General features: G+C 41.2%; 1 protein-coding gene across 1 annotated transcript in view; it reads right to left on the minus strand.

Annotated features, from left to right (window-relative positions):
- LOC140534830 (uncharacterized) overlaps positions 1-22,560 on the minus strand; it is a 77,909-nt gene that overhangs the window by 4,150 nt on the left and 51,199 nt on the right. Inside the window, exons 3-6 of the mRNA XM_072656324.1 lie at positions 16,235-16,289; positions 15,764-15,851; positions 13,536-14,071; positions 4,168-4,287 (exon numbers count right to left, since the gene is read on the minus strand). Of these exons, the coding sequence (XP_072512425.1) occupies positions 4,168-4,287; positions 13,536-14,071; positions 15,764-15,851; positions 16,235-16,289 (799 nt within the window). The remainder of the gene's footprint in view (positions 1-4,167; positions 4,288-13,535; positions 14,072-15,763; positions 15,852-16,234; positions 16,290-22,560) is intronic.

Below are 22,560 nucleotides of genomic sequence, written 5' to 3' on the forward strand. Positions count from 1 at the left end.
GAAGGAAGCCAGATGTAGGAACAGAGAGATGAAATAAGGTTATTCAGTAATTCAGAAAAGGTACGGTAGTCTGAGCGTCTGCGTGCACACATGCATGCATTGCAGATGCTTGTTGACAAGGATGATGTGTAGCACTGGGAGGAAAATGGCCTGTGTAGAATGTGCAGTGAAGAATTCAGTCTAGTCTAGCGAGTGACCTTTGTGTGAGGGGGGTGTGGCAGGCTACGGTAGCGGTGTGGTGTGTTTACATCTCAGATCATTTCAAGCCTACAGATAAAACCTAGATTTATATACACAGACATTTAGGGGTTGATCTGGTCGTGTTAAAAATGGCCTGGTCTCAAACCCTGCAAAGCTGCAAAGCTGTTTATATCCCATTACCTCTCTTTCTCTCTCGCTCACTCTCGTTTTCCTCTGCACTAATGGAGCTCCACCTTGCTTTGTGTTGAGAGTGGGGCTCTATGCAGCGCTTTGCAGAAAGAACTAGTGAGCGAGAGAGAGAGAGAGAGAGAGAGAGCGCAAGCCAAAGAGAGAGAGAGAGGGGAAGTCATAAGACAGAGGTTTCAAAACTCAGCTGCAGCTGTTGAGAAAGCCTTGAGAGATTTTTTCACTTTCCGCCCTCGCTCGCTCTTTCTTTCCCTCCCTCTATCTCTCTCTGTCGCTCCTCCACACAGATGTATTATGTCAATGCATCCCCAACCCCCCGCATTCAGTTTGTGTACTGTATGTGTGTGTGTGTATGCATGCACGTGTTTGAACACATGTGTCGTTGCACTAGGGGGGAAAAAAGTAGGGCAGATAAATTCATAAAAGGGTTCGAAATATCTTTGTAATTCATAATTTATCAAAGTGTAATAACCCTCAGATCAAACAGTGGAGGGACAAATGAGGAATGCGGTCATAAGCATTTGTTTTTGGCTAAACTAATATTAATGACTCAATCTGGCATTACTGAAAAAATAAACATTGCTTTAGTCTATAATAATAAACATGCACTAAAGAATGTGGTTAATTACTGTTCATTAATATATATTTACTCCTATATGTACAGTACTGTACCAATGCTTTAGGTACCTATGAGTATCAGAAATAGAAAAACGTCCCTATCTGGACAGTAAGTGTTTATTCTTATTAAAACACTTCAAATACATATTCAAATAAGAACATATTCAAATTAATAGCCATTACATTAATACAGAAAGTAGTGGATTTACATCACTGTGTTCATTAACACACCTCCAAAGCTCTCCTTATCAGAGTCTAGTCTTATTTCTAGTTATCATACAACACTTGGTTTGGAAAGCCAATGCTTATTGATGTTAAATAAGGTGAGCAGGTGATGGAATCAGACACATACATGAGCTGGCTGGAGGCATCCAGGAGAAATCTGGAACCAAACCTTGTTCTTCAAACTAGCTCAGAAGATCTTCAAACTGAGAAATTCTTTTCACAGTATTTTTCACTGTTTATCTGCATCTGTTCTAATGTACAGCAAACACTTTTATTGCTGATATAAATGCTCCAAAAATGTGGTTAGATGCCTTTGCACAGTACTGTATACAGCTGTGGAATTATTCAACCACATTTAGTAGTACAAATATACAAACTTTCAGTTTCAAATAAACAAGGATAATTTAATTAGCTCAACACAACTAATAGAACAGTTGATTTCTCCAAGTTTAACACAAAATGCCACTTTTATTGACTACTGCAGTTACCCTGCATCCCCCTCAATGCAAATCCAAGCCTCTTCTGAAAACATCATGCCTTCTGTGAGAAAGCTAAAGCTTGGGAATCATTGGACCTTCCAACAGGACAATTATCCCAAGCATACCTCCACATCCACAAAGGTTTGGTTTCAAGAAGAAGTCCTGGAAGATTCTGAATTGGCCATCACAGTCGGCTGACCTGAACCCCACAGAAAATCTTTGGTGGGACTTGAAGAAGGTGGTTTCAGCACGCAATCCCAAGAATATTAGTGAAGTCAGGGCCACTGCCTATGAGGAATGGGCTAAGATTCCTCAGGAAACTTACCAGAAGCTGGAGTCTGGCTATGCATCATATTTGCAGCAGGTCACAACAGCAGAAGTGTTCTCTACTAAGCACTGAATAATTTTAAAACTGCAGTCGTCATTAGGTAGCATTTTGTGTTAAATATGGAGAAACCACTTGTTCTGTTAGTTGTGTTGAGCTACTTAAATTGGTCTTGTTTAACTGGTTTATTCACAAACAGTGTAAAGTTTGTAAGTTAAGCAAATGTCCATTTGTAGGCCTAAATAAAGAATGTCCATTACTATATCATGATAAACTGACGTTGCTCTTATTCAGAGACTTTTCTTGAGTAGAAGCACATGCTTGACTGGAAGTAAATATTAATAAAGAAATGTCTCATTTTTGTGCTGCATATTTGCTGACCAGTGTTTTTCATCCCACTTTGTGGTCACTCTGTGATGATTACACACATCCTAAATTTCTGACTTGGAAGGCAGCAAAAAGTAATACTGATTGTAGACTTTTAGGGGGTAACTCATTCAGAACACACACAGCACTGTAGAACGTTAACAACAAAACAAAGGTAACCGCCTACAGAGTCTTACAAGGTAAGAGTCATTATGCAATAATCAGTCAGCAGCTTTAAGTAGACCTGTACACTCGTTATGTGCCCGCTGAAAGCTATTGTGGGTGTGAATGTGTGTGTGTGTGTGTGCGCGCACCTGGTTACACTAGGCTGGGAGTGCCTGTGTAGGATAATGAAAGAGTAAAGATAGAAGGAGAAGAGGATCCATGAATCCAGGTCAGCAGTTACAATGCTCAAGTGTTTACCTGCACATCAAACTGATATTTGATCATATCATATTTTTCTGCACTCTAGAAGAGGAGACAGTTGAGGTGATGCTGGACTGCCAGCACTAAAATGTCAGTACCAGTCAAAAGTTTGGACACACCTGGTTGAATTTGTGCTGGTCGTCATCTTAAACACATTTAATCCAAATACAAGAGTGACCATGTTTTTGTTTGTTTGTTTGTTTGTTTTTTAAAGAGGACACTGGGGACACAGGGGTATCCACTGTAGTTAGGATGTCGTAGCTGGGGGGGGGGGGGGGGGGGGTGTTCAAGTAGGCCTAGGGTGTAGGACCATGGAACAATCCATCCTCTCCAATAAATAGCTTTCATTGACCTTATTGACCAAATCCTCCCCTTAAGTTCAACATACAACTTAGACCTACTTGACCCCCCCATCCAGTCATGACATCTGAAGCACTGTGAATACCCGTGAGTCCTCTTTTTAAAAACAAAAATATAGTCACCCAAGCATTTGCATCAAATGTGTTTCATATAATGAACCAGGTGTCCAAACTTTTGACTGGTACTGTACATTACATTTATTTTTGTAACCCCATTCTAATAGATATTGCATTTTAGTCCGTTTTAAAATTGATGAAGAATTTTTGTATTAGCAGTAGCAGATATGTACATTAAAGTGATCAGCCCCAGAATTCCCATACTGGTGTATCCCTAATGAGTAAATGGTGTAATGGGCTGACACCCAAATCAGTGACTTGTCTCTATGCTGGTACTTAATTCTTCAGTATCTATTCCTAAACAGATGGACAATGATGCAAAGAAAATAGGGCTTGCCATGCCAGCCCCTACCCATCTAATCCTATTCCTGAATTTAAGCAGGCAACAGACACAGTCCACAGATCTTTAATTGGTCCGTGGCATTGTGGGTTAGAGAAAGAGAGCAGACAAGCAAAAGAGGAAAAAAGGGAAAGTAGTGGAGAGAGAGAGAAGCAAGGCCATTCCAATCATTCCCTTCACTTCCTGCGTGAGTAAACAGCTCTGACTGACGATAGACAGGCCGAGACAGCCACTAACTCTGCCGCTGGTGGTGAGAGAAATGAGGTTATGGTAACTCCTGGCATCCTCGGCCGAACTCTATCGACTGCCGGTCTGCAGACAAACAGCTATGACCCCGGACCTTCACTTCTTATCAAACTCCCCTTTGACTCGCGTATGAACAAATGAGGGAAACGCACATATGGAGGTGTGCAGGCCAAACACGGGCTTAGATATGGCTGAATGTAGGCGTGTGAGTGTGAATCAAGAACGGGAGCCGCCCGAGCTGAGTTGGTCAGGTTGGATGAGGTTAGGGGGCATTCTTACCTCCACGGCACTGGCATGGCTGTGGCCGTTCTCTACTGAAGGACCCCCCGGGATGACAATCTCGTTCTCCTCTGGCGGTTTCCATATGTACTGCTCTCCATTGCCCATGAATACTGCCTCCTGGTGGCCGGAGAGAGGATAGAGCATCCAGTTAGTTTTACCAAAGCACCAAGCACATGTTCAGAAAGCCTAGTAAACAACAAGTAAGTGATAAACACAAATCACAATCATTATGAAATCATATAATCCATAGTAAACACATACTGCATACGTGCACTTTAATTATCGCATTGTCATGACAAGTCTTACAACTGCTATTTCAACCATAATGTATAACTCCGTGAGAGTCCCACAACATCCACTGTATTCAAGAAACACGTTCTGCCCAGCAGCGTTCTTGCATAGAAAGGTGCCTCGGAACGCTTTAGGCTCCGCCGCTTCCTAATGAACGTTTGCGACGTTCGAGGGAGATGAAGATGGAAGGAGGCGGGCCAGGAGGTCGCCTTCTGGAAATTGAGGCTGTTTATGAAACACGTGTGTTCCTTATAAACACGCCGGCGGATCAAGCAGCCAACATCCTGTGGGTCCGCCCACAGTGGCACACATACACACACACACACGGCTAATGTGGAGCATAATGAAAATCAGATGCCGGCCTGAAATTGGATTTACTTCTTCTTCAGCCTCTTCATATCTCCTCTCCCTCTCCTCTACTCTCTCTCTGTCTCATCATATTCTCTCTTACTCTCTCTCTTTCTGTCTCTCACTCTGTCTCACTCTCACTCTCTCTCACTCTGTGATTCGTTCTTTCTCTCTTTCTGTCTCTTTTTCTCACCATCACTTTCATTTATCACTTTTTATCTCTCTTTCTCTTTTATTCTCTTTCTCAATCTATCAGTTTCTCTTTCTGTGCCTCTCACTCTTTTTCTCTGCCCTTCTTTCTTTATCTCTTTCTGTCATTCTCTTTCTCACTCTATCTGTCCGACTATCTCGCTCCATCATCTGTCTTTCTCTATTTCTCTTTCTGTCTGTCTCCTTTTCTTTCTTTCTCTTTCTCTCTTCCGCCCTCTGTCTTTTATGGAATCACTCATTGGGGGCAGGACACAAAGTATGTAATTCAGAGACCTAGGAGAGAGCTTGTTTTTGTTCATAGTCTTTGGACGATTCTCCGTCTGCGTTCTAATCTGTCTTTGTGTTCCTGTGAACTTGTGAAAGGTCACCAGGGGCAGCCGAAGTACTGTACCATTCAGAAGCTCACAACTAGCCGAGTACAGTCCGAATGCCCGGATGCGTTCTTGTTCCGCCCGTGTTATCGAGGATGCATCAGGAGGTGACTTGTGTGGACTTGGCACAGCACATTACACACCAAGCCGCTGTTCCAATTGCCTGGAACGGCAACTTAGCTTACTTTGCATTGAGGATCCCTTTTTGTATTCTGCTTGCTTGCTCTCTAGTGAGGCTCAGGTGTGTGGTAGAAGGTGTGGCACGGCGTTAAAACGCCGGCCAATCCGATTGCAGATGCCAGAGAGCAGGCATGGAACGGGGAGTGGCCACAACACTGTTGCTCTATGACTCTCTCTCTTTCTCTCTCTCTCTCTCTCTCTCTCTTTCTCTCTGTGACTCTTTCTCTGCTACTGTCGGTTGTTGAGCTAATTCTTGATCAGATCCTAATTGGAACTGAGGTCTTTTGGAAGGAACTTCTTTGAAAAGTTTTCCAAAAATGACCAAAGTTTCCCAAATTTCATTATTTTAAATATATATATATATATATATATATATATATATTTATATAAAAGAAATAAAAATCTACAGTTTAGTGTTTTCACTTGGGCTGGTCGTTTATATTGTTTTATGGTTTCACAGGATTCCTTCTCGCAGATCTTGATCCTCTCGTTCTCTGTGTTTTCGGTTAGACAGTTTTTGCTCCTCCAGCAGCAGCTCGGCAGCAGCAGCAGCAGCACAGCTCCGCATCCACAAAACAACAATAACAGTGAATATTTTATCACGGTTACAATCTGCTGCGAGGAACAGAGTGGACGTGGGGTCGGGGGGGCAAGCGTTTACGAGCTCCTGCAGCGTGACGGTTTAATATGAGGATGAATGGCTGCTGTGTGTGCTGCTATTTATTCCCCTCGCTGAGCCGGTTACCTGCTCACTGGTTCCTCTCCGTTACCCTTAACTCAGAATACACAGCCAAGCTGGCAGCCAGCCAAGCCCTCTTACATAATCACCCCCCTCTGTGCAGTGCTGCCACATTCGCCTGAGCACGCGCACGCTCTCTCTCTCTCTCTCACACACACACACACACACACACACACACACACACACACACACACACCCTCACACACACACACATGCCTGCACACACACCCTCACACATTTCAAGAAGAGATATGCTTTTGCAGCAGATGCAACACTCCAACACTGCCAACTCAGCTCATGGCAGAACTGGAGAGACAGTCTTATGCAAAAGTTTGGACACCCCGGTCCAATTGCATGCGCTTTTGTTTTTAATAATTGTATATACAGTCATGTGAAAAAAATTAGGACACCCCAAGAAAAGCTTTTTTTTTAACACATTAAGAGACATGTGGACATATGATCTTCATTTTAACAATACTGAAAGATGGAGGAAGGCAGGCTCCATGTGCTCAGTTATACTACATCCATCTCTCAGTACTGTTTAAATGAAGATCCAATGTCCAGATGCTTAAATACATTAAAAAAAAAAGACAAAAGGTTTTCATGGGGTGTCCCAATTTCTTCACATCCTATACAGAAAACACACTTCTGCACATTCCATAGCATAATTACTGCTTAGTAGCTTAATTTAACCTAATATATAAATAAATAAATGCAGTGTGTGCAAAAGTAACGCCACATTTGAATTATTATCAGTAAATAAATTGGAATTTTGTCAGATTTAAAAATGTAATATTTATCACTTCCTGCAGAGGATATGTTCACTTTTACTAAGAAAATCAACAAATATATGTCATTTGACTAGACGTTTTGCATACTATACATAAATGCACACATTGTTGGGAATGAGCTTTACACATGTTAGAGATGTCACTGCTACACTATGACTAAAAGCACTATGGTCAGAGAAACAAAACTGTGCATTATACACATTATACACTCAGCTGTCATTCTTTCCAAACCCCTTTATATCCAAAACTAATACATGGAACTACAGCCACTGTGGAATGAAATATATGCTCAGTAAGGAAAGATAAGGAAAGGGTACAGGCAAACAAACAGATACTACACTTGTGTAAACAAGTCGTCAATCAGCTCTGCTAATCCTGTGACAAACATGCGTACACACACACACACACACAAAGACAGGTAGAGCAGCTTGCCTAAATAACAGGAAGGCAGATGAATGTCCTTGTGTTTCCAATGCTAAACTCAGTACACCCATCTGCACTCACAGTACTCACTGTTTTTCCCAAAGCCTCACCTATCAGTAAAACCCATTCACCACCTAAACACATACCAGATGAAGTGATATGAGGTGTTGAGCATGATTATACAAGCGTCTGATCACTTTTACAGACATGCACTATGTAACGATACACTACAGGCCGTGCCGATACATAAGGAAGGACATGTTACTTTAACAAAATGTGAAATTTAGCTGTTTGCTATTGTACACTGGGTGTCTAGGCAGGGCCTTGAGGCTGTGGTTGATCTTCAGTAGTAAATGGAAGATGAGGGGCATTGCTGAGTGGCTCATTATACTGTGTTGTAATTGTCTTGTTTTTGTTCTAAATAAATCAGCAGATTTTGCTACTGTGATTCATAGTGAGTCATATCTGTACTCAACTACACGACCGCAAGACAAACAAAGTTCATTATGGAAACACAAAAGTTGAAAATCGCTTAGTAATCTACTCCGTTAGGCCACGGAGTGATGTAGGAGCACGCAAGTCATTATGTTTCAGTTTGCGCAACCATTTCTCTGTTCTGTTGCATTCAGTTTCAGGTGTGGACCACCTTGGCCTACTTACATATTTTGTTCTTTTTTGAAGTGAAAAGACAGAAACACAACTTTGATCTCAAACTATTCAAAAATATATATTTAAAAATTATTAAAAATTGAGTCTGGGACTCAATTGCACTGGGGTCAAAGGTAGGAGGCCCACAGTGACCTTTTATCGTGCATATAATAATGAAGCTGATGCTGGTTTCTTATTTATTTATTTATTTATTTTTAGAATTTATTTATTTATATTTAAAGAATTTCTACACCATTTAAGGTAGAACAGAAAATTAGAATAAAAAAAAAAACCCTGCAGCCTCAACACAGAAACAGTATGTATGTTAGCCTACTGCTGTAGGTTGTTTCCTTCTATAAGAAAACAACAGACAGATCTACTACTGTTCAAGATGTTGTTCGCTGTTTCCAGAGTACAGTGTAATGTTGTAGGTGTCTGAGCTGATAATGGTACTATTACATCTCACGGATAAGCAGCATAAAAATGAACTTATTGATTTCACATTATACACATGTACCACTTAAACGTTTACAACTGCTTCTTAATGTGAATAATTAGTGGAGACAGAGCAAATAGACATATATAAGACATATAGATGGTGCAGAATACAGGGATAAACTGCCAGTCAAACTGTTTCAGTCTGCTTAAAAATCTAAAGCCTGGTAAAAAACCTTTACCTACTCTGCAGGACAACAATCCTAAGCGCAAGCCCACATAACTTGGGAGTGATTGAGCAAGGCAGCACCAAGGTAAGGCTTCTTTTCTATATACAGAGTGAAAAATCTACATAAATGGCCAAAGCCATCAGAGGCCTGAGTAATCAAGCCTGAGTTTTTTTTTTTTTTTATAAATCCAAAAAGGCAGATTTCAAAGTCCAAAAACATTGAATACATCACAATGCATCATAGCACAATACTTAGCATATCATAATCATACCAAACTTACATAATGCCTCAGTTAACATGATAATAGCATGCATTCCCACCCTGTAGTGATTCCCACCCCATTACAAAAAATTGTTTATCATTTCTCCTCCACATTACAGGATTTTGTCACTTTTTTAATGAAATTATTAATTATGATGTGACTAAAAGCTGGATTTTAGTTTAAATATGAAATAAAAATGCAGCTATTCCTGAACACAGGTAGGAATAGCTTGCTGAACAGTGGGAGAAATGGGGAGATGATTACCCAATATCATTTTGTGGGGTTCATGGTTGCATTGGGGTGTTACCCTTTAAAAAATGATCTTCAAAGGTTTTTAATAAAGACAATAGCTCTGTAAAGGACCATGAAAACTCAACAAACCCTTAATGCTTAAAAGGGCCTTTGCCTGGTTTAAGGGTTACTTATGGAAAACTCTTGTAATTCGTTAATTCGTTCACTCTTGTTACAATATAGACCCCTTTTTGTTAAAAGTGGCCATCAATCTTATCCACAATAGATGCATAGTTGCAGGTTTTCATTCCAGTCAAGCAGGAGCATTCCTGATTCCACTTGTTTAATCTTCCTGGTCTGGATTGCGGTGGATTATTAGCCTACCCAAAAATCTAGTGGGCACAAGGCAGGAATACCTCCAGGGCGCTGGTTCATTGCAGGGTGAATCCCAACACTTGAGTCATTATATGAAGTGTGCTTCTGCTGGGTTGGAATGAAAATCTGTAGCCACACTGGACCTTTGCAGATAAGATTGGGGACCCCTGGTGTATATAACGGCCTGCATATTTTCAAGAATGATTTTCCACCATCTGAAACAGATCATTCAGTTGCCTCACGCTTCAGTTCAGAGTGACTGGGCTCTAAAGAAACCTGCAACTATTCGCATACATTTCCAAGTGTATTCTAGTCAGTTTGTTTATTCATAGTCACCAATGGCTTGTGTCATGACCTGGTTATATAGTTCACTAAATATAAGAAGTCATAACCTGTTACAACTACAGCCATAGTAATGTTTTGACATCTGACCCAACAGTAATAATCCTTATTTCAACTTCATTATTATCACATTCAGTGTTATTAGGCTACTGTAAGCTGCACCCATTAGGCTACTGTAAGCTGCACCCATTACTGACACAGATGTGCAAATGCACACACACAGCTTGTCTAGTCCCTGTAGAGAATTATTGCCAATATGATAGAACTCTCTGGAGCAGACAAACATAAACCTATCGGCACCATGCCTCTTGCCAGGCGCGGGTTAGAGGGGCATTAAGCCCCCCCAGCATTGAGATGTGAAGCAGTGGAACTGTGGAATGATGATCTCTGGAATGATGGTGCTCCTTTCAATACTTTTTTAAAGCTGGGGAGTTGTGGATGAGATGGGTTGGCGATCATCCAACATCCTGACCTCACTAACGCTCTTGTCGCTAAATGCAATCAAATCCTCACAGCAATGCTCCAAAATCTAGTAGAAAACCTTCCCTAGAGACAGTTACTCCAACAAAAGAAGGAAAACCATTTTTCTGAAGAAAATAATGATTGAGCAGATGTCCCAATACTTTTGTCAATATAGTGCATTTACAAAATAGGAATTTCTGTGACACACAATTATCTTTTAGAAAACGTATGTCCTATCAATAACAAAGACTTTTCTGTGTTTTAATATGTAAGGCATATACAGAGTTAGATATCCTGACAACTATAGATAGACTTTGTTTACCTAGCTTTTCATTTACAGTGCTTAAAGTAGGCTATAGAATCCTGACAATAGTCCCCTCAACCTGTCAGAGTCATTTTTGCCCCCACGGCCCCTTTCTGCTAATGGATGTTCCTAAAACCGAGGGATAGAGGATATTTACATATAAGATACTGAACTCTAGTGGTGAAACTATCTAACTGCACTTAAAAGAGCACAAACATGCAAGTCCAGGATTACAGCAGATTTTGTGTGAATGTATGAGTGCACAGATCTCACAAATCTAATATTTCTCTTTCACAATACTCTGTCAAAACGATGGCTAATTAAATATTCAAACTGTACATGGGCAGTCTTATACCCAGTACTTATACCCTGTGGTTAGAAACTGGAAATTTGAGCTTGTATTTTGTATCCCACTGTCTCTGTGTTCAATATTCTGTCTCTCCAACTCACGATTCCCTATACTGGAAAACCTGGAGCTCTCTCCACCTTATTAATACACTCCACCCAAGGCTTTGTGTGTCTTAAGGAAAAAAAACTTTCAGTAAACTGTAAACAAACAACATGTTAAATGACCGCAAATGTGTTCATTTATGTACATAACTGTGTATTATAATAATAATAATAATAATAAGTTGAACATAAAGACTCCTATGTCTCTGTGATTTCTTCAGAGGCTTGAGCTTATAAAGTCTTGTTTTTGCTTACTTTCAGCCTTAGTCATCTGTGCTGACAGCAGCACACTACACTTAACTGCCCATGAAGGCCCATATAATGGAAAACCAATTTCTCATAGCCCTTTTAAAACCATTGTGAAAGTTTCATTGTGAAAAACGCTGCTCATATAGGAAATGCAGCGTCTTTGCGATGTCACAAAATCACAAAATGGTCGACAGCAGGTTAGCCCTGCCCATTCAAGTTATAAGGAGTCTTTCAGCCTGAACTGTTTTTGAAATGAAGCACAATACAGAGCAGCCAATCAAAACAGAGGCCATTTACATACATTGCTCAGCCATAACATTAAAACCACTGCTGTGAAGTCCAGTGACATGAACAGCATTGATTATCACGTTACAATGGCACCTATTACGGGGGTGGGATATATTTGGCAGCAAGTGAACAGTCAATTCTTGAAGCTGATATATTGGAAGCAGGAAAAATGGGCAAGCATACGAATCTGAGCCGCTCTGACAAGAGCCAAATTGTGATGGACAGACGACTGGGTCAGAACATCTCCAAAACAGCACGTTCAGGTTCACTGATGCGCTTGGAGGGCGAGTGCTAGCCCGTCTGCTCTGATCGCACTGAAGAGCTGCTGTAGAACAAATTGCTGGAAAAGTTCATGCTGGCTATGTCTTGTGGAGTCCATGCTCCATTGGGTCAGAGTTGTTTCAGCAGCATGGGGGCCTTCACAATATTAGGCAGGTGTTTTTGATGTTATGGCTGATTGGTGTATGGCAAGATTTTAGTACATTTACCCACACAAGTAGTCTGTCGGGGGGTATAAAAACTCATTCAAGAAAAATGTGACCCCTTTAACATGTAAGCACCCTTTGTTTTAGCAAACTTTAACCTTAGTTCCCATATTCCAGCCTTATTCTCAGAATACAGTGGGCACATGAACAATACGGTATATGTAGAACAATATAATAACGAACAAAAGTAAAACACGTCCCAAGTAAAAGACTTTCACACATTTTCACACTTACAAGTTTTGTACTTCACAAGATTATTAAAGTTAATAAACCTTTTCTGTGTTTATGGGCTTGTTTACACCTGACATTGACATACATTTTTTATCCAGATAGTTTCTGGATATATTTTGATCTATTCTGTTTACACTTATCACAAAAATGTGTTCCCGAGTCCAATTTTTTTCTGTCCCGTGTAAAAAACCCACCAACCCATCGTTGCATTGTTTCCGGTTTACTTTCTATAAACTGCAGTTTCTCATTAAAACTGTCCTGCTCCAGGAGACACAGTGAAACAGAGTCTATTTTGCCGAATACCTGTAACGGATCTATCAGAAAAGGGAACACACTGGAATACGGCTCTCATCTGCCAGTAAGCACAAGCACGACCAGAGAGAGAGAAAGAGACAGAAAGCAAACAAGATCCACAGTAATTAATATTAACGTATTTTTGACAGACGGATTCCGGCTGACATTCCGTAATCCGATCACAGAAAATGCACTCTGTTTATACTTGTATTACATGTGGACGAAATCCGTCTCTGACCACCTCCAGATGTTTACACCTGGCTTTATTGATGCGGACAAGTGAAATCTGAAAGTGATCCGATCACTAAAAACGCATGTTAGTGCCAGGTGTAAAAAGGCGCTACCTGTCTTCAAGTGAAACTGCAACTAAGCCGAGCTCAGTCTACTGGCATACTTTAATGTTCTGACAGAAATTTTGATCTGTTTATGACACCTGCATCAAATACTTGCGATATGAAATTCACCCTGAAAACTAACTGAAGTAATGAAATATTTGTATCTACACGGTTTGCTTATCGCTCTGAATTAGTAGGCATATTCTACCACACGCGACACAATTTCATAGAGAAATACACAACACACATGGTGTACATTTACAATACCTATTGATGATGTACGGTTTGTGCACCACCCATTGCAGTGTGCTGTGGGACTGTAGCAGTGCATATTCCATGCTATTTAATCTATATATTTGTATATATAATAGATAATGGCATGTGTGGTTACCTTTGGAAAATTGGGCATGTGGAATGGTTCCACTGTTTTTCGGTGCAGGTTTCCAGAAGATGACTCTGTGCTGGACACACTTTCGCCCTCTTCCGACCCGTTCTTCTTCCGTCCCCTGTCCAGCTTCCTCACTTTCCTAATAGTGGCATATTCGGCCATCACTGCTTCCTGCACTGCCTCATTTCCTGCTTCCCTTCCTCCTCCTCCTCCTCCTCCTCCTCGCCCGTTACCGTTGGTGGATGGGCTGTGGGTGCGACACTGCGCCAAAGTGTTGGTTGAAGTTGTGGGCGGGGCAGATGGATCTGGAGGCGGCCCTTTTACTCCCACGCTCTCATACAGGCCATCGTCCAGGCAACGGGGTGCCGGTGAGGAACGGCGACCCACCTCCGAGTACGTGTGCTCTCGCTCCTCCCCCTCGGGGCTGGTGGGGATGCGGGGAAGCTGCCGGCTCGTACTCGGAGGGCGAAGGTCAGAGGTCGAGCGGCGACTATGCAGGAGCAGCAAGTCCATGCTGGCTGGGCGATTCTTAGGGGCACCTGAGAATGGAAAATCAATCACACCATTTCTAAGCATCGCTTCTTTAACTCACCAAGGACCTAAGCTGAAATCAGATACCTTGTTTCAATCACCGTACACTCATAAGCCGTTTGTTGCATTTGTAGTAAAAAGAGCCGTTAAGTATGTTTGTCTGCAGAACTCTGCAGGGTCCAGTCTTAGAAGCCTAGTCTTAGAATTTAGAGCATTTTCTGCTTTACACCATCTAAGCAATCCCAAACACATTCAATGGCATTGAGGTCTGGACTCTGAGGGCAGCACTTTTTATTTTTTATTACCCCTTATTTCACCCCTATGGCATTGAGTCGTATTCACATGGTTTAAGGATGGGCAGAAACATCTGTGCATTCTTCCAGATGTGAAGCGAGAGTGGAGCTTGGTTTTCTCCTCTCTCTCTAAGATAAAAAACACTGTTCATCTGATGGGGACTGTTTAGATGGTATACCCGGTCATGATGGTTGTCTTGGAAACTTGTAAAATGTTATTCTGCACATATTCTGTAGCAAAAGCTTTTTCCTAAAAAGATGCCATTTTGGAGATATAAGGAGTCTGCCTGACAGTGGTAATATGAATAACTTGACACTAAACTGACTACCTTGACACTTGACACTAACTTGACACTGGCTGTTTTGACTGGAAATTAAAAACATGTTCCTGACTTTAGCCCAGTGCTGACCACATAGCTCCACTATAGAGGCGTTCTGTCACAAACTGCGGCTGATCAAAAGTAAAGTAACCTCTAATTAATCAACCACTTTCAAACTGGGCATGCCAACAATTGGGTTACAGTCTCTAACTGTACACCAGCAAGCATTGTGTTTTTAATAAAGTGACCTCAGAGATATATATTTAGATAAAACTTGAGCAATAACAGAGCTGGAACACAGAGACACCTTGATAAAGCCATACCAAAATGAGAATCTGATAAGGACAAAAGACAGATAGGCAGACTGAATAAGCTTAGAATATTGTGGCAGGGTCACTGCACTGCCACAAACAGAAGCTTTTGTCTGCAGTTGCTAAGGGCAAACACAAGGGGGCACAGCTAAGCTACAGTATGTCATCCAGTTTCATCATAAAATGCACTTTCCCCATACTCCTTAATCTGCACATAATCTAAACTCTAATCTGATTTAGAGACACTAAACCTGCAGTTACAGGGCTGTACTCTGATGATCGGCGCACAGGAATATTGCATCTGCCCCCAATGAGAGTAATAAATGCTGTACGTTTATGAGATGAACTGGTAAACATAGATTAGGTTTTGTCTTACTTTATTCTGTCTCATAGCCTCCATAGTATTTCTGCAGTACTCACTGTGTGCGTATGTGTGTGTGTTGTGTTCCAGGAGCCCCTGTCTGTCTAGGTCAAAAGGAACTGTGTTGTAGCTTGCTTTTAGCCCAGTCGACCACATGCTAGCAGTAGCTGAGCACTGAACTAGAAATCTCCCAATACTGACAGGCCACTGGAGACATCAGCCTTAGCACGCACAAGAGAGTGGGAGTATGTATGAACATGTGTTTTAATGAGAGCCTCTGTGTATGTGTTTGCATGATTGTGTGCGTGGCCAGTAGTGTGAGTGCTTGTGTAAGGCTTAATTAGCCAGATTTGAAGCTGGGGCTGAGACCCCCTCAGTCTCCCCTCTTTCTCTCTTCTGTAGACATCATACTCACCATTGGCGTTGCAGGGGTGTCTGTGCATTTCATGCAGGCGGGTGTCCGACTTGCTCATGGAGTTCAGCTTGGACTGCCGAAGAACACCCTGAAAGACACAACATTGTCTTATGGGTGGGTGTCCCCGGTCAAGAGACAAAATATTTCTGCCAGTCCCCCTCTCCGTCCCCATGACATTATATAATGTCTTGAGACTATTATCCCTTAGGATCATCACTTACGATGTCTATTACCACTTAAGCTGATTATGTAGCCTGTCCATTTTTAATATTTTAATTCTATCCATGCTGAGTACGTAGAAGATGAATGAGAAAAAACAGCTACGGTTCATAATCAACCACCTAGTACCCCCTGCCCATGCCCCATAGTTTGAAGATCGCCATCCTCCTTGAAAATCTATAGATAAATTGACCACTGGTTATGTAAGTGTGTGTCTGTCCATTTGTAATTATAATTACCAAGCGCACTTACCGTATCTATCTTGTGACTCCCTCCGTTGGACTGGGCATGTTTACTTTTGCTTTTCCTGCAAAAGGAAAGACCAAAATTACAGTCAATTAGCCACAAACTACACACAAGGCTGACCAGTAAGCGACTGTCACCTAAGGGACTACAATGCTAGTGAGGCGCATCATTGGCTCATTTATCACAGACTTAAGTCTGAGCTTAAGATCCCACTGTAGCCTGCGGGGTGTGCTCCTGTTTGTTGGTTAACATAGTTAAAGTAATAGTCTGGTTCGAAATCTAATTTGCTCCGTTTTCCCATTGCTCCAGTGTAACATTTAAGATAGACTCTTTAGTGTTACACTACAGCTGCAAGGCTAATGTCGCTAACAAGCAGTGGAATCAATGGCAACTCATTAGCATCATGCTGACATCACGGCCATAAACGGTGGTGGGTTGTTTGTAATATCAACTAGACTTGCTTGTGTCAATTTCTGGCATCTTTAAACAAAAGTACATCACACAGTATTACTAACCGTGTTTTTCCTTAAAAGGCAGAGATGGCGGTGTGTTTACAACTTGCACAATTTTGCATCAGAATGTAAAATAATATTATATATAGCACTTTATCAATTTCTTCTTTCATCTATCTATCCATCCATCCATCCATCCATCCATATATCTATTCATTTATCTATACAGCTATACATCCATCCATTTATATCCATTACATTATCTATCTATCTATCTATCTATCTATCTATCTATCTATCTATCTATTTATCCATCCATCCATCCATCCATCCATCCGTCCGTCCATCCATCTATCCATCCATCCATCCATATATCTATCCATTTATCTATACAGCTATACATCCATCCATTTATATCCATTACATTATCTATCTATCTATCTATCCATCCATCCATCCATCCATCCATCCATATATCTATACAGCTATCCATCCATCTATCCATCCATCCATCTAATCTATACAGCTATCCATCCATCTATCCATCCATCCATCCATCCATCCATCCGTCCATCCATCCATCTATCCTTCTATATATATATATATATATATATATATATATATATATTCATACATACATACATATATCTATCCATCTATATATCCATCCATCCATCCATATATCTATCATCTATCCATATAGCCATCCATCCATGCATCCATCCATCTATCCATATAGCCATTCATCTGTAAATTCATCTGTTGTGATTGCATATATTCATATTTACCTTGCATTTGTATTTACTGCACATTTTGCCATTTTGCCTTGCACTCTGTTCTGGTTTGTTTGCAAAATGCTACTATTGCAGATTAGCCACTTATGGTGCTAACTGCAGAACATACTGCACACACATTTGGGAAAACCTACAAAACCTCCACTTCTCTGCCAAATCAGGAGTGTGTGGGTGATTCAGATACAGCTGTGTAGCCCCTAAAATAGGTCTACCTAAAAAATAACCATATAGTAGACTTTTTTATCTGATTTCAGGTTTTCTTTCCTGGTACAATTTGGGTCAGTTTACAGAGACTTGCTGTTTAAACACAGTGAGAAAACCTTTGTGCATGTGAAAATGTCCTTGTATTTACGTGTGTTTAGGCAATATTACCTTACGAGGTATCAACTTTGTGAGGTATTAGCACCCCCTGCTCACCCAAGCAGTTTAGAGTTTTTTTGCGTTTTCACAATAAAAATCATTGTTTTATTTCAGTGAAAGAAGCACGTGGACTGTTGCGGTTTACACAACATCACTTTGGTTATGCTGCGTTGTCCTGTCTGTTTCACCAGCGTTACATAATACTGTAGCCTGCATGTCGAGCCGGGAATAGGAATACTAGAGACACTATTTTCCATAGCGTCCCTAGTAGGTAATTAAGGTAAAAATGCAACATAATGTTGATTTAATCTCTGCCACTGTCCTGCCTGTTCCTTGCTGTTTCAACATGTTTCTGATTGTAAATCCTTCCCTTTTGTATTCCCGTTTCACGTCTTTGTACGTGTACATTCTTACAACTGCTATGGGTTTGTTTTCTGCCAGTCCTAATTCGAGTGTATTAATGTCCTTCCCTAAGTGTTTGAGTATACCGTGTTTGATTTGCCATGCTTAATTTCACTAGCGTTTTGTGTCTTTTGTTTAAATAAAACCCTCAAACTCACACTTACGTACTGCCACCCGTTTTTTGTAAGATGCTTGCTTTCGTGCTTGTTGGATACACTGTGTTTTTTGAGTGCACAAGCAAAATCAGAACACAGTGTCACGGTGTGTGGAGCTTGGAGACGGAGGCGGCTGTAAATGCATTAAAAAAACTAAACAGAACAAACAGAACACAAAGATACACAAATAAGAGAATAAACCAAACACTGCGACTGGCAAAGGAAACAAACATAAACTGAACAGAACAAAACAGGCCAAACTAAAACATTATGAACCGCCATGAACATGAACCGTCATGATCACGTACATGACTGGTCAAGGGTATGCTCAAACACACGGGTACTATACTGGGACTAACAAGAGGGGGTGTGTCTATAGAGGAAGCACATGTGGAAGCACTAATGAACAGGAGGGGCTAGGACAGACAAGACACGAATAGAGCCATGTGCTTGAGAGTGTGGATCTGTAAGCATTTAATATTTTTTTTTGGTCATAGTAATAACAATAAATATGTGATATGTAGCTTTTCTCTGGATATGTACATTCAGTACATATCAAGTAAATGCAACAACATCACATTAATACATCAACAACATCACATTACATAGGCAAACCTCATACACCAAACAAGCCTCGGCTGACTGACTACATTTGTACTATGAGAAAAACAGGGTCATTTTGTTTTTTAACCGAACTACCGTTTTAATGTCGTCTCTGCCGGTGTCTTTGGATCAGCGTAATGAAGGAGGCAAGAAGACACGCAGGCGTGAGGACTCCCTCTCTTTCTCTCATTATCTCCATCTCTCTCATGCACACTCCATCCTACTCAAACACACACACACACACACACACTCACAGTCACATGCACACACATCATGACAGCGAATCGCAGCCTCTGGCATTCTCACACACCTCCGACAGCCTTCTCATCACACTCTCACATTCTTTATTCTCTTCCTTCACACCAGCACTCTCTATGTCTTTCCCACTCTCGCTCCAATTTTAACATCTGCACCTACGTACATCTCTCACACTATACGCAAATGTGGGCACGAGGGGGATTTCTTTACCCTCCCTCCCTCCCTCCCTCTCTCCCTCCCTCTCTTGCTCTTTATATCTGTCACTCCTTGCCAGACTCCATCTAGGTTCCCCAGACCAGTTTGCCTGCTCTATTTTAACTCTACATTCACGCACCTACATTCCCGTCAATTTGAATTCTTGCAGCTAAAATATGATTTTTGTTTTGGCAAATCCCATTACAAAGCCGCATTTGATGTCGGTTTCAGATCCGGTTCAAATCATAATTCAGATTATTTGACTTTATGTGCTTTTTTATGTGTTTCATGTCATGTTTTTCTTCTCCTGAATGCAAGGCAAGAAAATACTACTTTCGCCTGCCCTGTCCTGGTCAGTGTATGCATGCCTGTGTTGTTACTATGACAACCATTGTGGCTATGCAAGCAAATTTGACCAGGGTCTGACCACACAAATCAAAGTTGGTCGCTTGTATATTTCAATGTTAAGACACAAGCTTTGGTTACACTATGTAATTCTTACCTCGATTTTACCCCTGTGTTTGTGCTGGTTGGCTCCAGTCTGCAGTTGTTTTGGTCGGTGGGAGTCGACAGTTAAAGAGAGAGAATTGAGTAGTGTGGAGCTGTGTGACTCAGATTTTTGGCCGGGTCTAACATGTTTGATCATAATATAGTGATTAGTGCATATGGGTCAGCAACTCAATATGAAAGGGTCTTGTCAATAGAGGGTGTGCACAGAGGTCACGTTCCCGCTGGAACACGACTGCGTTTATTAGGGGAATTGGCCAAACCCGATGACCAAAGACCCGATGGTCCCTGTACATTGATCTGTAGCTAAGAATGTCCAGCTAACTGAGGCTGAAATTACACATGTTTAGAGTATAAAACCTCATATCTCAAAGCACAAAGTCAAGTCAATGACCTAAGGAGTGTTTGTTTTCGACTGTTCGACTGGCACATTTAGTAGACTGATTCCTTTGGGTTTTGCTTGCTTTCCCTTTAAATCGAACTTAGCGATGGACTTGCTTGCGTCCTTTGGTGGCGCGAATCTGCGTCTTCTAGGTAATGCGAGTCACATGGGTTTTGGGGTGTCTTCCGTTTGGTGTGAGAAATCCAGTCATTTTATAATCTGCTACGACATCTACTATAAGTCCTGTAGTGTACTCAAGACTTTAGACAGCTTGGCCATCCCACTTAGGCTACATTCACATTCATGCTGTGTGAACAGAAGCAAATTTATATATGCTTCTATACCAGATACATATCCCATTTACCGCCATCTGACTATAATGAGAACGGTCAGACTGTAATTCATGAGGGTTTATTCTGTGCATGGGCAAAATCCATCTGCTTCTCTACATGATGCAGAATCACATGTCAAATGTCACTAGAGATTAGTTCAGTTTGATTGTTCGTCCATTTTTTGCCAAATAGATCATAATATGTTTATTTATTATAAGAGTATTATAATCCAAATCATTGCCTAGTCATGCAAACATGAATGTGAACCTTTGAGGCATAAAGGTTGGACCTTTGGAAGTAATGCGACGATGACGTTCAAAGTCTAAGAGTCCTCAGCTTCAGCTGCTGTGCATGGGGCCCTGCTGTAACTATGATGCAGAAGCTCTGGGTTGTTTATGGTTCTCCACGGCTGGTTCCCCAGAGATGCTCAGATAGCCTCAGGGGAGACAACGGACATGAGCACACCTGAGGCTCAGTGACCCTGCAGCTAAATAACCCGTCCAACATACGTAACATACATCATGCGTGATCCAGGCAAAACAACCTCCTCACCAGATGCAACTATTTGCACACAAATAAAAATTGATCTGATAGATCTGAATTCCATGTACATTTATAGCATTAGGCAGACACTGTTCTCCAAGACGACTTTCAATTGTCCACTTAGGAAATATCCCAGCTAATGTGAATAGGCCCAGAGATGGCTTAGATACTGCCAAATATTTAGGGCCAGTACTGATTCCGAGATACAAAGATGCACAATACCCACCAGCTTGTTACAGTTGCAATGTTACAATTAAAAAATAACAAGTGGTTTCTCCAAATAAAGACTGCAGTTAACAGAATCCCTCATAAGGACACACATTTGCAAATCAGGTGGCAAATCAAGGGCTTCATTTGTTGCGTCAGGTGCGCCTGAGATAAAACACACCAAATACCTGGAGGCAGCAGGCACTCGGGTTTCAGTTTGCACAGTGAGGTCTCCTTTCCCGTACACCTCTACTGACCCAAAAGCACAAGAAAAGTCGTCTCCAATCTGCTCAAAACCACAGTAGTTTAGGGATGAAGAATGCTGTAAACACTCTGTTGCTCGTGTGTCACACAGCAAATGTTAGACATCCAACAACCTTCTTAATTTATATAAAAAGCTCCAAATAAACTCAAATTGAAATGAAAAAAAAAAAAAAAACATTTGATTGCTGTGTTAGGACTGACGAGGCATTTCTGAACTGAAAGTGACATTCAAACACAATGCAAAGTTTATCTGCATTCCAGGTGAGCCCAATGCCAGAGAACATCAGTGTCATCATCTCTGGATGATTGGGATCTGTCTGCATCTACTGATTGTCCTTCCCTGATGAAAGAAAGACCAATTTTCTTTATCTATTTCTCTTCTGAGGTATCTAAGAGATAATCCCATTTAAAGCTGCATGACAAGATTTGTTTTGCTAAAAATAAAGAACAAAAGTCACATTACTGCAAAAAATAGGCTAAGTGTGCTACGCTACTGGGTGTCACTGCGTGTCTATGATCTTCATTCAAAAGTTTGAGCTTGTGGGTCAGAATTGGTGGGAATCTTACAGCATCTTTATCAAGTGCTGTCACAGCCTTAAGGATGCCGCACGTCTTGCAGCACCACATAACACCGTGTCGCGTTCAGACAGTGAAATGTGTTGCTTTGGGAAACATTAAATTAGTGTACGACAGCTTTTCACACTTTGCACCAACCGCACAACGGTACCCGACTCCAGAGAAGACAGAAGACACTTTCCTTAAAATGCTGCTGCACATTTAGAGCCATTCGCATCGGTAAGCTTTTATTCCATTTGGGGTTAGACACAGGGCCCAGCACATTCCCTTCACCCCTATTCTAATCACCCACTACATTGCAA

Source organism: Salminus brasiliensis, chromosome 14 (assembly GCF_030463535.1).
Source record: "Salminus brasiliensis chromosome 14, fSalBra1.hap2, whole genome shotgun sequence".
Taxonomy (NCBI): Eukaryota; Metazoa; Chordata; class Actinopteri; order Characiformes; family Bryconidae; genus Salminus; species Salminus brasiliensis.